The sequence below is a fragment of the Leguminivora glycinivorella genome, chromosome Z (assembly GCF_023078275.1).
Source record: "Leguminivora glycinivorella isolate SPB_JAAS2020 chromosome Z, LegGlyc_1.1, whole genome shotgun sequence".
Classification (NCBI taxonomy): domain Eukaryota; kingdom Metazoa; phylum Arthropoda; class Insecta; order Lepidoptera; family Tortricidae; genus Leguminivora; species Leguminivora glycinivorella.
The window spans coordinates 40,920,397-40,937,694 of NC_062998.1; the positions used below are offsets into that span (position 1 = coordinate 40,920,397).

Below are 17,298 nucleotides of genomic sequence, written 5' to 3' on the forward strand. Positions count from 1 at the left end.
GCAGTGGTTTCTATGGGCGTGTTTGAAGGTGAGCTTAACGCGGCAGCGGAACTTCTTAAGGATTTACTGTGATGCGGGTAAGTTTATTTATATTAAATTTGTATCATAATTGTCTTATAGTTATTAAAAGACATTTATATCATCTTTTCAAATTAATTTAAAGCATATTTTAATTAAAATACCCGCTCCCGGAATAATGTACACCATTTTGACGCGGTGTACATAATTGCGGGAGTATCCCGGAATAACGGAAACACAGTCCGCAATGTTTTTATGTTTTATTACTATTTGCGGTGAAGTATATTTATATATTTGATGTAAATATATTGAGTAAAGATTACAGATTATAGTGACATAATTACGGTACATATATTTTTTAGATTTTAGTCTCATAATTGAGTACGAAATGTATACTCGTTGAGTAATACGTGCGAAATATTGGAGTGTGGCATCGACATTAAATTTGTTTTATTTCACAAAATTAAAGCACAAAGGTTACTTATTTCGATGTTTTGAGTATAATTGTTATATAATCTTCCAATGTACTAAGAAAACAATCTTGTTTGCCTTTTAACATAGCCTTCGTTTTGACTGCCGTAATTAAGTACACGACTTTATATGAGTGTATCTTATTCCGGTATGCCTATATAAAGTATATATTAAAATATAAAAACACAAAATAAGGTATAGAGATCCGACTATTATGTTTTTCAACTTCCTTAGTTAGCTAAAAATCTTTATACCGCATATTGGTTTGTCCGTCAGTCAGTCTGTCCGTCTACGATTTAGCTCAATCATTATTAGTACTAGAAAGCTAAAATTTACATGAGGATAATTAATACATAATAGGATAGACATACATAAATATAAAATAGTACAAATTAGTCAGACAGTCAATCTGTGTAAGAACGGCCTATAATATTTATTTATTGAGTACTATTTATTTATATATACATACTTGAATAACGTATCACCACCATATATGTATACGGTGTAGCTCAGTGATCACCAGTACCAAAAAACTGAAATTTTCACGAGTGCCGTGCAATTTTTATATCCGGCAATAGCTTCTGGATTGAAATTAAATTTTGAAAAAAAAACCCGACATTGTTAAGCGTTTTTCATCAAACATGGCTAAGAATACTCTCGTCTAATTCAGCTTTCAAACTAAAAAAACTAATCTAAATCGGTTCATCCATTCGAAAGCGATGCCTTAGACAGACAGTAAAACTTATAACACCCTGTCATTATATCATACAATAGATATACCGTAAAATATCATATTTCCCATCCCACCCCAACCCATCAAAACATTGCCAATTATAAAAAATACACTCTGTATAAGCATCTATCAAAACGATATGAGCATTTATATATTTACGTAAACAATATTTTTAATTCGTTTTTTTACATTATGCTTCAACAACGTGGACTTTAAAGGTATCCCGTAATTACGTACAACGACTCCCGGAATTGAAGCCATACCAAAATTGTATCCCGGAATAATGGGCAAACTAAGGGTTAAGTAAAACAACGGTAATTTCTATAAATTAGAAGTTACGATGCAAAATAATATCTTAAATCCATCGTAGAAGACTTATCCTTAAAATAAAATAATTAACACGACTAGAAACGTCGCATTTTTTTTACAGTTCTCACTCAAAGTAGGAAACGTCTTAAGTTCCCGTAATATGGGACAGTTACCTTAGTAAGTACCATAGTAATTGGTAGTATTACATAAGAATACTTCATTACGTTTCAGGTGGACATATGTTATGTACCGGGTTTCCCTATATTTGCCTATATTAACAATACTTAGTCATTCATTTCATTTAAGGAACAAGTGTTGAGCGTAGTAACGAGAATTCTATATTTATACAACAGTAAATACACCTACTTAAGAAGATTAAACTCTTACAATTGAGGCAACTGCTTTCGGGCGTAATCGGATCTAACAGTACTTAAATATCTCACAGTTTTATCTAACAATGTATTTTGTGTAGGTAAGTAATTTCAATTGAACACAAATATTCATATACATTTTCCTTATTTGTTTCGTATATGTGGCGTTCCATGCCTAAAACTTAACTAAAGCAAAAGCAAAAGAATATCTTTAATGTAAAGCCACAAAAGCCCGTTCCCGAACCGCGGCAAAACGCTACTCTGGGAAGCGTTTTCAATAAGTAGGTAGGTATTCCGAAATCCTTCTCCTTTTGCCCTGGGCTTTTCTGATATTTTCCAGTCTCGCTCGTTACGGTATTATGAGTGCAGGGTCCTTCGGGATTTTTATTTTATTAGGTATAGTAAATTGCTTTATACGATATCATTAAACTTTGAAATTTTGATATAAATTACTTTGAGAAGCAATCCAGTGGGACCAGTGAGTGCCTGTAATGCTTATTTACCTTTTCATCAAAATTACAAAAATGCGGCGCTTTATCCTTGCTTGCTTTCTAAAAGCCGCTAAAAGACTTTCCAAATTTCAATTAGTTATGTAGTGAAAAAAAAAATGTTTCACTCTGCGGCAACATTTCTTTAACACTAGAAACCTCCACGCAACCCTCAAGATTACACTTTGCAACCAATCGCTACGCTTGTGGTACAATTTAGAAGTCTTTTGCTTGGTAGTATTCATAAAAAAGCACGAGCGGTTTCACGACTTTTGCCTCTTGTAAAACCAATAACTATTTTATTTTTATTACTAACGATCCCTGAAATAAACCACGGATACACAGACAGTTTCACTTACAATAATATAAGAGTTTCTGATTTACTCTTGAAATTACCTGAAGTTCAGCTTATATCGAAACTATTATTAAACTTCGGTAAAGACCGGCCATGCGTGGTCCAATATTTATAAAATGCCCCAGTTCCGCCAAGCCGACTCAGTTAGGATTGCGAACGAGCACCAGGAGAGTTGGCTGACATTTTGCAAGATTAATCTACCCAGCGGCGCCCATTGCCTCCGTTAGAACGGGTTGCCACCCGCTTCGATTCATATGAATCACTTAGGATCGTCGCTTTAGTTATTAAAGAACGTTTAGCTTTTTGTAAGCAGTCCTTAACATTTTTATAACTAACGAGATAATTGTAATACTGGGTCGTTCTTCTTTTTAACCGTCGCCTCAAATCTCTCAAGAAGGACGGTTCTCAAGTCGTCAGTATGTTTTTTTAACCGCCTTCCAAATCTCAAAGGAAGGGGTTCTCAATTCGTCTGTATTTTTTTTTTAATGTTTGTTCCTCGATATCTCCGTCGCTACTGGACCGATTTTGAAAATTTTTTTTTGATTGAATCTATATGCATACAGATTGGTCCCATTTTTCTCAGAACCCAGTTCTGATGATGGGATCCTGGAGAAATCGAGGGAACTCCTCAAATCTGAAAGGTATACATATAGTGATTTTTGTGTTTTTAAAGGAACAGCATGCATTTACGTACGGAACAGTGACATTTGGTGCAGTGGAATTCCTGATGATGGTCAGAATGGAACTCCTCAAATCTGAACGGCACACTTATAGTGACTTTGGTATTTTTATAAGAACAGCATGCACTTACATCCAGAACAGTGACATTTGGTGCAGTGGAACTGCTCATGATGGTCAGAACGGAACTCCTCAAATCTGAACGGCACACTTATAGTGACTTTGGTATTTTTATAAGAACAGCATGCACTTACGTCCAGAACAGTGTGACATTTGGTGCAGTGGAACTGCTGATGAAGAGTGAGCCGCCCCTGGTTAGAGTTCCGTTCTGATAATCATTCTCATCTGTAAGTACTTCAGAATCATCCAAATTTCAAAATTGGTTCAGAAATGACGGAGATATCGAATAACAAACATTAAAAATATTCAGACGAATTGATAACATAATCCAACATTTGAAAGTATTTGGGTGATTCTCCGAGACCCTAATTTTCAATGTCCGGAGGCTTATTTCACTGAAAACTTTAGTTTTAAATCCTGTTTTTTTTTTCAGAGATACTTTATATCTCTAGTCGACTGGGACATCGATTAGCTTTAGTATAAGGTCATTGTAATTTTTTATATTAAAAAAATATATCCGTTATTCTTACTACTCTGTCGTGTCCGTTCTCCATTTTTCTCTAAACATGTGATGATAACTTCAATTCAGTCAACTTAACGAATATTTTGATTGAGTACATGGATACATTATTAGTTACTACATTACTAAAATTTAACAAGTATTTTTTTATCTATTATTTTGTATTTAAAATTTAGGAAATAAGAGATGTCCGCGACAAAATTCTTATTTCTCTGGTGCGGGTTTTATTCGCCTGTATCGTAAACGTATTGAAGATTGTAGACAAACTTCCCCCCGCGGGGAATAATCAGTCGCGCTCGGAATGTGGTACGAGGTGGAAGTGTCGGCTGTTGCACGTGGCTCCGGAATTACGAAGGTAAATATCTTATTCCTCTGTCCGTGGTTCAGGTATCATTCTTATTACTCTGTTCGATTTTTTGGGATTTGTGTAACTTTTAAAAATGTACTTTTTTGCTTAATTAATTGCTTTACGTACTATCTATTCATATTATTAACGACAGCCGCGTTGTATATACACATTATGAATCATTGGTTTTTTTTCGATAATAACTTATTCCTCTGTCCCTTATTCCTATGGATTTTGGACAATGGAATAAGAATTTTCTAAATTTTTCTTGTTTTTCTTAACTGACTTTCAAAAATAAGAGTAGTTATCAAGTGATTTCCTATATTTTAAAGTACCTTAATAAAAAAAACTTAGATCTTTTTAAAAATATTGATAAAAAAAATTTAGATCTTTTTAGCACCTAGTGCATTTACAGTCTGAATGTTATTAATAAAAATAAATATAAAAATATTCTAGAATACTTTTTTGATAGTTTTGTGAACAAAAGTACAATATATAATTTATAAATATACGGTTTTTTAACATTTTTGTTTACCTATCCTGACTTATCTTATTACTCTGGGCCTAAATTTCTTATTCCTCTGGACCAAAAAGTTAAAATGAATTTATTTTATGAATGAGTTCACAAAAATATGGGCCAAAACCATAGTTATGTCTAAAAATAAATCTATTTTCACAAGAGTATGTCCTTATTGGTCAAATTTCAAAAATAAAAAGGGACAGAGGAATAAGACAAAAATCGCTGTCTCGTAGAATGACCCTTATCACCAGAACCCCAAAGGAAGGCGGTTTTTTTTTTCTTAAAAATTATTTTATTTATTTTTTATGTTTGTTCCTCGATATCTCCGTCGTTACTGGACCTATTTTGAATTTTTTTTTTGATTGAATCTATATGCATACAGATTGGTCCCATTTTTCTTAGAACCCAGTTCTGATGATGGGATCCTGGAGAAATCGAGGGAACTCCTCGAATCTGAAAGGCCTACATATAGTGATTTTTGTGTTTTTAAAGAAACAGCATGCATTTAGGTACGGAATAGTGACATTTGGTGCAGTGGAACTGCTGATGATGGCCAGAACCAAACTCCTCAAATCTGAACGGCACGCTTATAGTGACTTTGCCATTTTTATAAGAACAGCATGCACTTATGTCTAGAACAATGACATTTAGTACAGTGGAACTGCTGATGATGGTCAGAACCGAACTCCTCAAATCTGAACGGCACGCTTATAGTGACTTTGGTATTTTTATAAGAACAGCATGCACTTACGTCCAGAACAGTGACATTTGGTGCAGTGGAACTGCTGATGATGGTCAGAACCGAACTCCTCAAATCTGAACGGCACAATTATAGTGACTTTGGTATTATTATAAGAACAGCATGCACTTACGTCCAGAACAGTGATATTTGGTGCAGTGGAACTGCTGATGATGGTCAGAATCGAACTCCTCAAATCTGAACGGCACACTCATAGTGACTTTGGTATTTTTGTAAGAAAAGCATGCATTTAAGTTCAGAACAGTGACATTTATTTAGTTATGTTTGTTTAGCAAATTGAGTTTTCAAGTCAAAGTTTGTCAAGCTTCGATTTCTTATAATCGGATTCATGAGGAATTGAGGAAACTCCTCAAACCTTAACGTTATACGTACCTATATTCATTTGTGTTGCCATCTAATAATTAAAGCATTAAAAGCAGTTTTAAAAAATACCTACACATTTCTACATAATCCAACATTCGCAAGTAGCTTTCACCAGAATCCGAAAGGCGACGGTTTTTTTTTCTTAAAAATTATTTAGTGACAGTAACTTGCCTTTCGTTCAAATAATCGTCCATTTTGACGACCGGTCTGGCTCAGTCGGTAGTGACCCTGCCTGCTAAGCTGCGGTCCTGGGTTCGAATCCCGGTAAGGGCATTTATTTGTGTGATGAGCAGTTGAGCACAGATATTTGTTCCTGAATCATGGCATCTATTCTATGTATATAAGTATATATTGTACTTATCTATCGTTTAAGTATGGTTTGGGGCTAAGTTGATCTATGTAAGGTGTCCCCAATATTTATTTTATTTATTTATTTATTTTAGAATTATTATTCTTTTAATATTCCTTATATGTAGAATGCATAAGTATATGGTTGCACAGTCAACCCAATATATCTATGAAATTTTAAAGCAACGGAGACGTTATTGCAGAAAAACCATTTTTCCAGGGTGTTTGGTATATGAACTGACCAATTATTTTGGGGGGTTTCTGGTGTCATTTTTTGGAGAATACTATTTTTTCCTAAATCATCCAAAATGTGATATTTGAAGCCCCATAACTTTTTTTTGTAGTTTTAAAAATTACAAATGAACAGCATAACATGGCCCTTATTTATTACAAATAAACTGAATTTAATTTTAAGCTAATTTTAATAAGGAGGTATTATTTATATGAATGAGGAAAAAAATGGTATCTCCAGAACCGTGAGTCCTAGGACCAAGGTTCCAAGGACAAAACGGAAGGAAATGACACTACAAACCTCTCAAAAAATATGTCTGTTCATGTACCAAACACCCTGTGTATACCCAAATTATTTAATCCTCCTCCTTTATAATTAAGTACTTATAACATGGATTGAAATTGCATTATTACAGGATGGCGATGAATTTTGATTCACGATTTGTTTGAGTCTTGTCCAAGGAAGGGTTAAAGCTTATCATGGATAGTTTTAAAGCTTAGGATACACGATGTTGTTAATTTCATTACTTGCCTGGCCTCAGACTCCACGTACTAAGATAGCACGTGAGAATTGAGTTACCAGAACACATGAACACCCTGCAGCTTGCGCGTAGTTATTTAATGGTGTTATTTAGTCTCACAAGTGAAGTTTGGAAGTGCAAAAATGAATAAAATGCTACAAACATAGGTATTAAGATACACATCTTTATTACGATGGGTCGGGCGATTCCATGAAAGTTGGGTAATTTTTAGGCGAATTTTGCAAGAGATGTTTTTTGAATGTTAACAAACAGCTTTGTCATCCATTGGATTAGTGTAATGTTACTAGTGATATATCCAAAAGGGCCAGTCGATTTAGTTTGTTATCGCTTTTTTTTTTCTTGGCACCATCTTCTAAAAAAGTTGTCATAACTGTTTTTTTTTTAGTTTTTGCCTACAAGTTAATTATGTCTCTCTGTCTAATGCGAAATAAACTGTGTATGTGTTATTATTCATTAATTACAATCGTCAGTCCCTAGGAATGTCGTTAGTCCCTAACCAATAAATAACAGCCCAGGGACTGATGCTCTATGGACTGATAAATGCAAGCAAAATCTTACATAACATATCTCTTAATCAAAATCATAAACTGAATCAAAAACCCCACTCACACAGCAATGCACCCAACACACTAACATGCCCCATCATGGACACTGCCCACTTAACAAACATTTGCATGTTATAGGTAAGACCGATATACGATATACCTATCGAAAAACTATTTAACATGAAAATATTTCAAAGGAACGATACATGAAAGGTAAATAATACCATAGGAGTGGAACATTCTGCAGAATTGTCACTGTTTACACAATATCACAACAATACAAAGTTCTTTCCGCCCGCTTAGACCGTGCCACGATTCACGACCTGTCTATTCCGACCTCACTTCGATTACGCGTGTTTACTTGGAAACTCGCCGTGTCTGGAATAGCTCACGTAATGACCGACAGGAATGCCAACATAGCGCAACTATTTCAAATTGTGTGGGGTTCCCCCTTAATCGGGGGAAAGCATAGTAATCTGACAATTCAAGGTAAACGTCAGACCCATGCCGCCTTAGTAATTAACTGAGATCACAACTGATATAACTTCTGATCAAAGCCTAACAACCGCCACCCTAATCCTAAGTTTTAATTACTTTGATGAAATATTTGCGCCGATCCTACTATTAGCCTAAGATAGTTAAGAGAAGTTAATAAAAATCTCATAATCATGACCCATGAGTAGGTATTGTAACATGTCCATGACAAAAATCGAGCTGAAATTAATCTTTAAATAACCTTTTACAATGAAACACAGACAAGGCTGTGATCCTTAATAAATATTTCGAGCATAAAATCTACTCAGGGAAATTATTCCCACAAGCCTAAACGCGATAAAGGTGCATTATTGTTTCACGGCTTTCACGAGTTTTGTGTGCCACTTTACGGCGCCGTTCAACAGACATTCTTAAGAAGAATGAACAATTTTTATTTATTTATACCTTTCTTCTCAAATCAATACTCAACGAACTTCCTTTTTCCACACTTTTACTGTAATGTACAATTTTTTTGTCAAAATGTTAATAGTAAATTATATTGATGTAAGTATGTACGTAAAGATGATATGATATCGTCTTATATAGTCTCATTCGTTTTTTGTTATGTTATATTCGCCAATTTTGCCTGCGTCACCAATTCTTTATTCGTCACTTTCGTCAGTAGTCGTTAGTAGTTGTCGTCTTTGATCATGAGGAGTTGTTAGTTTATTTCTTATTTCGACTGTAATTAAAAGTGTTATTTTTCATAGTTATTACTCAATATTCAACTTATTTGTCTCACATTTATCTTTCCTTATTATATTGTCCTTATCTACATCAGCTATGAGATGCATATATGCAATAATACGCCTCTGAGATAATTAAGTATTTCAATTAAGTTTGCATGCGCTCTAGATTGACAAATGCATTAATTAGTAGTGAGGTTAGATGAAATCCACCGGGCGCGTCACCCAACAGCAATAAGCTGGGAGAACTTCAACCCCGGCTTACAACTATTTACCTTACTTATTATTAATGGAGACAAATAAACACGAGTTTCAAAGTATTATAACACATTTACAACCTATCGCCCAAGTGACGGTAGCGAAAGTGCCAAGCCAGCCATCATAAATAAATGTAATATATTGTTGACTTCGATAGTGTGTGGTTCTGGCTTTACATAAGCTCTGATAGCGTTTTGTCAGTGCGAACCTTATGGTTTAGTGTCATCCTAGCAAAATTTTACATGAAAATTTTGGTGTGATTTCATTTTTTTCTCGTAAGTTGCTTATGGCAATCTTCCATCTCCTATTTAATTGAAGGTGGGGTGTTATTTTGATATTGATTAACTTCCACTAGCGGTATAAATAGTTTTTTTTTCTTCAGTTATTAATATTAAGTTATTTTATGACCGATGAAGTATTCTTATGAGTAATTCTAGAAGCAACGCACACGGACTGACGTGTCTTACAAGGGAGCTACTTATTTACCAACTATAAAAATAGATTATTGAGTTATGGCTGCCTAAACTTGTAAGACGCGTCAGTCGGTGCGCTGCTTCTAGAATGAGTCATAAAAATACTTCGGCCATCATAAAATAACTTAACTTAAGCTTAATAACTGAAAGAAAATAACTATTTATACCGCTATTTTAGGCATAAGGTCATTTTCCAAACTGAAAGAAATAAAAAACATTTTAAATGTTTGGGTTAGCGTTGTTCAAAACTATTCCAAACGGATAATCGATGGTCGAAATCAATGGTCTTAAAGAAGAATGGTTCTGGCCGTAGGTTCCGACTAACCGACAGACACTATGACCAGTTTTTGACCACGCACTATCCTGTAAGTGTGAGCAAGAAATAATTATTTTATTCCTCGCTGTCACTTAATAGGTACTTCGTTGGTCATAAAATAATATAAGGTACAGCGGGGCAAATCTTGACTGGGAGGCAAATGTAACTGGTCCATTTTTTCCATGTTTTACAATGTTTGGATTATTAAATAGAGTGTCCACCGGTTATATATGGTAGGCGTGTTCAGTGGATACATGTAGAACTCAACATTATAGTGTAATAATGGAGAAAATGGATTAGTTACAATTGCCCCCAATCGAGATTTGCCCCGCTGTAGTTAATAAATAAATTAAATTAGCTCAATATCTGGAGCTATTTCTATATATCTAATATCATACCTATATGTATGTATATCATTTGACGATTCTGTGGACGACCGGTCTGGCTCAGTCGGTAGTGACCCTGCCTGCTAAGCCGCGGTCCTGGGTTTGAATCCCGGTAAGGGCATTTATTTGTGTGATGAGCACAGATATTTGTTCCTGAGTCATGGATGTTTTCTATGTATATAAGTATGTATTTATCTATTTAAGTATGTATATCGTCGCTTAGCACCCATAGTACAAGCTTTGCTTAGTTTGGGACTAAGTTGATTTCTGTAAGGTGTCCCCAATATTTATTTTATTTATTTACATTCTAGGCCTATTGATTAAATTAGCTTGAGAACCTATAAGAGTGCACTAATGACTCACCTTCCCGTCACTTTTCCTGTAGGCGTCGTGGACGCGCCAGACGAGCCCCGGGCCCGCGTTGCTGCTCTCCTTGCCGATCTCGAAGTATTGCATGATCGGGTTGCTCTCCAGCTGCGGCGGGTTCTGGGTGCTCACACTCTTCAGCTTGGATATGATGCCCGCCATGCCGGAGCCGAGTCGCCGACCCAACGGTTCGTTGCGTGAGGGTTCCGGCTCTTTGGCTTGTTCACCTGTCAATTTGCATTGCATTAATTATTTCTGTTTTCTTTCAACCATAATTATTCCTAAAGTTGCACCGAAACTTTAGCAGCTGCATGTGCTCTGCCTACCGCTTTTGGGAATACAGGGGTGATTATATAGTATTTTTTTTAATCGACAGTACGAGCATACTTGTAATACCCTACAGTATTTTTAACAACCTACTCGTATATCTGCAAAATATTGTTAGTTTCTGTGTTGTATTTTATAATAAATAAATAATATGCCTACCGAAAAAGTTAGGAATTGTTCAAAAAGCGCATTACGTACATAAACATTATATAAAATATGATACTTAGATTACCGGTACTGTATTTATTGGTACTTTTTTAAACTGCAAACATTATGGTGAACAGAAAGGTATTAGTCACCTAAAATATTAGTAAATCAGACGTCTATTGTTATGTTTGGGCATCAATCAGCTTAATTCAGAGCAGGCAGTTTATGGGTGTTTCGTAAATTAACTGCCTATACTAACATTTAGGGAAGCAAACCGCCGTACAACTTGATTACCTAGTGTAGTCGGACGTAGTAGGTCTATCGGCCAGGACAAGGGGTGAAAATTCAATTCCGCCTCACCGTTAGCTTTTAACTGGGTACAGTCAACCATTGTACTGGGAACAAATCAACTATTTCTTCTTTATAACGGGACAATTTCATTTATTAAGTAAAAAATATAGTCTCTAGTATAATTTGATTCAATTTAACATAGTTATGTAATTAATTTAGATTATTTCATTAGGATCATAAAAAATCTTCGCTGCTTTGCCCAAAGGTTGAGAGAATGCCTCATGAATCTCATCTCATGATAAAGATTTTCACTGGGGTGAAAGCGATCTGGGGTGGAGCGATTCATATCTTTCGCTCGCGGTGATTCTATATCACTTATTTCGCTCAGTGAATCTGTCAGACTGTTTTGAGCAAGATGGCGAGTCGTGCGATACAATACCGCCATATTACAAAAGCGAATCGCTCCGAAGCTGCCATTCAGAACATTTGCATCGTTTCGCTCTTTTGGTTCGGCCCGCTTATTCGAATCATGAGTGGGAAAGAGCGCGCAAGTATTTCTGAGATAGGTGAGTTACTGAGCGAAATGAGCGAGTTGAATCGGTACTGAGTTGAAGAGTGAGCGAGTTCAGTCAAAAGATGAGAGTAGTTCTTTTGAATCACTAACTCGCAAACGACACATCTCGGCAAGGGCATTCGTGTGATGAGTACGGATACGAGTAATTGTTCCAGTTTGCCTGACGAGTTCATGAAGAATCAACATTAGGTAGTTAATTTATTTGTGCCGACTAATCGATTTTTATTAGGGTTCCGTAGTCAACTAGGAACCCTTATAGTTTCGCCATGTCTGTCTGTCCGTCGTCCGTCCGTGTCCGTCGCGGATAATCGTCCGTTAGCACCTACCAATATGTATATCAATCACGCCAAAAAAGTGCAAAAATAAAAAATGTTTTTTTCTCACTACAAATGTAGCATGATATTGATAGTCTAGTCGGCTATTAGTCGGTTCAACCCTACAGTATGGCTATTATGGTACGGTATCCGGTAAACACATGTCTGTTTCGCACCATCTATTGACATATACATATATGTCCGTCGCACACAAGTATTTGCATATCAGTTATCTTTTCTTAGTTACAAACCTAGCTTATAGACAGAAAAACAGGCTAGAGACCGACGGAGAATAGATAATTTTGATAAAATTATACCCTTCAGTTACAAAAAAAAGTCTAAATACTTTAGTAGCAAATCTTTGTTCACATTATTATTTTTAACGTCAGGTATCGTTGTTGAATTATTGTTACTTAGATTATCTTACAAATTAATAAGTTACGTAAATAATAAATTAATACAAGTTCTCTGTAAACATGATTAACACTGTGAGTTTATAAAGCATAATTGATAAATTAATTATTTTCTCTGAGTTACTTAAGCTTGAACTGAATAAATAAGGTAAAAATTAAATTATTTATTCTCTGGGTTTACCCTTAGGTTTCTTAAGCAGTCTTACAATAATATGGTGAGAGTTGAGAGTGGTGAAATTAAAGGAAAATATCTTAGCACTTTACAAGGATAGTTTACGTTTTATCAAATTAATCAAGTTATTTCTAACGATTTTTACTTGAACCTAACATAATATATGATACGGTTATTGTATCTCATAGTGTTTTCTTTAATTGTGTAGTATCTTGAATGCTTATAAGTGCGATAAAATTAATGCTTATCGATGTTTAATAGTTTATTTCTATTAATAATATTAGGTTTAGTTTTTCTTACCCCTTAACTTGCATCACCACCACGTATAACTGGATGCTGATAAGCAATAATGTGTCAACCCACACGCCAACCATTTTGAGAAAATGGCGTCTAAAGATTTTTTCTCATTTTTTTGTGTTTCTCTTAAAAAAAATTGTTTTTATATAGATTGTTGTGTTTTTCAGCTATAATACGTTCAGTAGTAGTGATTATTGTAGCTTAATTTCAAAACAAACTTCAATTTGACGAAATAACGCCCTTTTCTTTTATTGCGAATTGTTCGACGACGTCAAACTTTTTCAAGACTGTGTTATGATACTTAACCCACTTTTGCTAATTGTTTAAAAATATCTATGAGTCTTAAATAAACATGTTAAAGCACATAAATTGTTGTTGTAAAATGCATATTTTTAACTTTATAAGTGTTAAGTAACATATCAGTCATGGTTCACTTATGTTATTAGGTATGTAGGAATCAATACATTATTTATTAATCAAACCTTTTAATGATTTTTCTACTCCCGAACTGTTATTCGTCATTTACAGGATTGTGCGTATCGAAAGAACTGAAAACGCATTGTTTGGTTCTGTAATCATGGCAACGCATTGCATTAACGATACTGCGTGCGTGCGCGGGAAGGCTTTGGGCAGCTGAGCTGACAGTGCAAACCTTTGCAATACAGGAAACAGTGTGAATTTCGCGAGAATTATTAAAAAAAAACTATTGAAAACTACTTAAGTGCGTGGTTGTTGTAAAAGTATTGTATGCAATGGTGTTTAACTGACTCCAAAATACTCGTGGAAAGTACGCCACTCATATTTCTTGACCTCCTTTAAACGCCTGTTGAATAAAATACTATAAATTAACTATTAGAGTAATGATCATTTCTAGACACATATTTAAATTATCTGTGCTTCAACAAAAAATCGTTACAAAAACCAAATAATCATCTTTAAAAAAGTCATTTAAATTATGAATAACTCATGACTTGTACAAGAACAAAACATAAAATATCTTTAACAAAATAATAAACTACCATTTGATTCAGTAAGTATTCAAAAATCAAACAATATTTTTATGCATACATTAACACGTCTTAATGTAATTAGTAATTATAAAAAAATAGTAGCTGATATTAGATTTTTATATAAACACGTACTTGTAAAAAATGTTTGCAAATTATAATAACGAATATGTATATTCATGACTTAAAATGTTCAATTTCGTACTGAATTTACCATTCATGTGCAAAAATATACTAATGGACTAAGTCATAACTTATTCAAACATAATTTAATATGAACAGTTATATTTTACAATATAGTGTCATGGTACTTACACCAAAAACGAACAATTTATGACCCGAATATAATTTAACAATAATGACTTATGTTTTATAACACGGGTCGTAGCATAAAACAACGAATAAAATATCATTTTGCAATAATCATTCAAGTCTCATAGTGGGTAACTATGTCATTTTTTGCGTTTTGCAAGAATGAGTCAAGTGTAAAAAAATCGTTGAGTCAACCCTCATAACACATTATTGTAATTTAAATATGTCTTCTGCCAATTACTATAATAAGTTAAGGTTCTTGACACATTAATGCAAAACAGGCAACACACGATAAAGGATTTGTGTTAACCTATTTTTTTACTTTTGGGATAGTGAAAATTTTCAAAATGAAAAGGTCATTTTTGCAAATAGAAGTTTAAAAATCCAGCTATAACATGGCATTAAAATCTCATTTTTTTAGTTTTTGTGGGTTGACACATTATTGCTTATCACCATCCAACTATGAATGGCTGTACATATCTCTTATACGATACCCCTCATTTCTCCATACAAACGCTCTCGCCTGTTTCCTCTCTGGTTTTTGAAGCTAGATCAATGATTTTTTCAACACAGATTTTTATTATCAATATCTGTGTCGGACCGTTTTGCTTTTTTTGATATTTTTGTTTTAAAAGGAATTAGAGCCTCTCAAAGTTGGCAAAAACAGCTTAATTAAATTTGCCAGAAAGAAAGGCGTGGTATTCAAAACTGAGATCAACTATCCAAAAAAACGAAACGGTCCGACACAGATAATTTCCTTGTCATTCTGATTTCCAAATTTCATAACGATTGGTTAAGTTTTGGAGGAGGAAACAGTCGAGAGCGAAACCTCGATTTTTGCTGTTTTTACACGGGATTTCGCGCCTGAGCTGCAGTTGTCCCTATCGCACCAAATTTAGGGGCGGGGCTTAGTTTTTAAATACGTACACTGAAATAAAGTGATGGGTAATACTCGACATCTAATGTCGATAATCTAGTGATGTGAAAAGTTATCGATATACTACGTCGAAATATCGACATACCGTGTTTGACGAACATTTTATTTAGAAATACGTACTATTATATATTCTGTGGAAATACTCAGTCCATATTTTTATAAGTATAGGTACGTAACAGTTGCATACAGGTATAGGTTTATTTTATACATGCATAACTTTTCTCGTTATTGGTTTACTAGTAACAATTATAAAATTATGCTGTTTAACCCCCGACGCAAAAACGAAGGGGTGTTATAAGTTTGACGTGTTTATATGTCTGTCTGTCTGTCTGTCTGTTTGTCTGTCTGTCTGTCTGTCTGTGTGTGTGTCTGTCTGTGGCATCGTAGCTCTCGAACGGATGAACCGATTTTGATTTAGTTTTTTTTGTCTGAAAGCTGAGTTAGTCGGGAGTGTTCTTAGCCATGTTTCATGAAAATCGGTCCACTAGATCGCGGTCGGGGGTTTTATCAAAATTTTAATTTTTTTACGATAAATTCCACGAATATTAGGCAACTATTTGGTATTCGGTCTTTTCAACCACTTTGACGAAAATTTGGTATTCGGTCATCATTGCTGATTTATTACTATTCTGCCGAACACCAATTAGGTAAGTAGTTATATTATATGTACTTATTTACATACAATAAAAAAACAAACATAATATTAATGATATAATTCATGTTTTAAAATATTTTAAAAACGATGGGCCTTATTTAGATGGGCTTTATTACATAGTTTGTTCAGGTTGGTACCTGTACCTGCTCTTAATAAGGCCCAGTGCTTATATTTCTTCTATGTTTTATCAGTCATGCCGTTTTGTACATTTTCTTCGCAGACATAGAATCAAAAATGCCCTAAATAGTTACTACTATAAATAAGAGTTTTGAATGATTCACGGTTATTTTCATTAGATTTATTTTGACCGGGATATAGACCGTGAGCTCGACAAAAATCAAAAAGGTAATCACGGTCTATATCCCGGTCAATATAAGTCTAATACTATAAATAAGGCCCATCGCTCACTTCTTAAGTTTTATAACTTGGTTTAAACATTGTGTTCATGAATTCAATCATCAATTTTTGTGGTAAGTATTTATACCACGGTTTGTCGTCTAAATACATTTATTCAGGACTATGCATTTAGGATATGGTACTCTAAATTAGAGGGGTTTACACGCAGTGCGTCAAGGTCAATGTGGTCAAGATATCAATGTGGTCGCGCGCCTTCGAGCTGGTCAGTCATCCTCTCATATTAGCCAAGCTCACAGACGGCTACCTATGTTGTTGCCTCCTTCTTCAGGGGGCGTAAACAGCTGACGTCGGTACGCGGTGCAAAGTCCGACCTTCTCGAGTTGGGAGACATTGCGGTGCCACAGGGTTCTGTAATTGGTGATAATCTGTTTTCGATACTGATGAACGATTTCACTACCGCCACGGATGATGCTGAAGTTAGTGTTGTTTGTTCCGGTTGGTACCTGGACCTGCACTAAATAAGGCCCATAATTTCTTATATTTCTCCTAAGTTTTATCAATCATGCCGTTTTGTACATTCTCAGTGTAGGGTTCCGTAGTTTTCTGTATTTTCTCTAAAACTACTGAACCTATCAAGTTGAAAACAATTTTCCTAGAAAGTCTTTATAAAGTTCTACTTTTGTGATTTTTTCCATATTTTTAAACATATGGTTCAAAAGTTTGAGGGGGGGGGGCACACTTTTTTTCCTTTTGGAGCG

General features: G+C 34.7%; 1 protein-coding gene across 1 annotated transcript in view; it reads right to left on the reverse strand.

Annotated features, from left to right (window-relative positions):
- Positions 1-17,298, reverse strand: part of LOC125240490 (SCY1-like protein 2) — a 202,238-nt gene that overhangs the window by 118,540 nt on the left and 66,400 nt on the right. Inside the window, exon 3 of the mRNA XM_048148384.1 lies at positions 10,735-10,964. Within this exon, the coding sequence (XP_048004341.1) occupies positions 10,735-10,964 (230 nt within the window). The remainder of the gene's footprint in view (positions 1-10,734; positions 10,965-17,298) is intronic.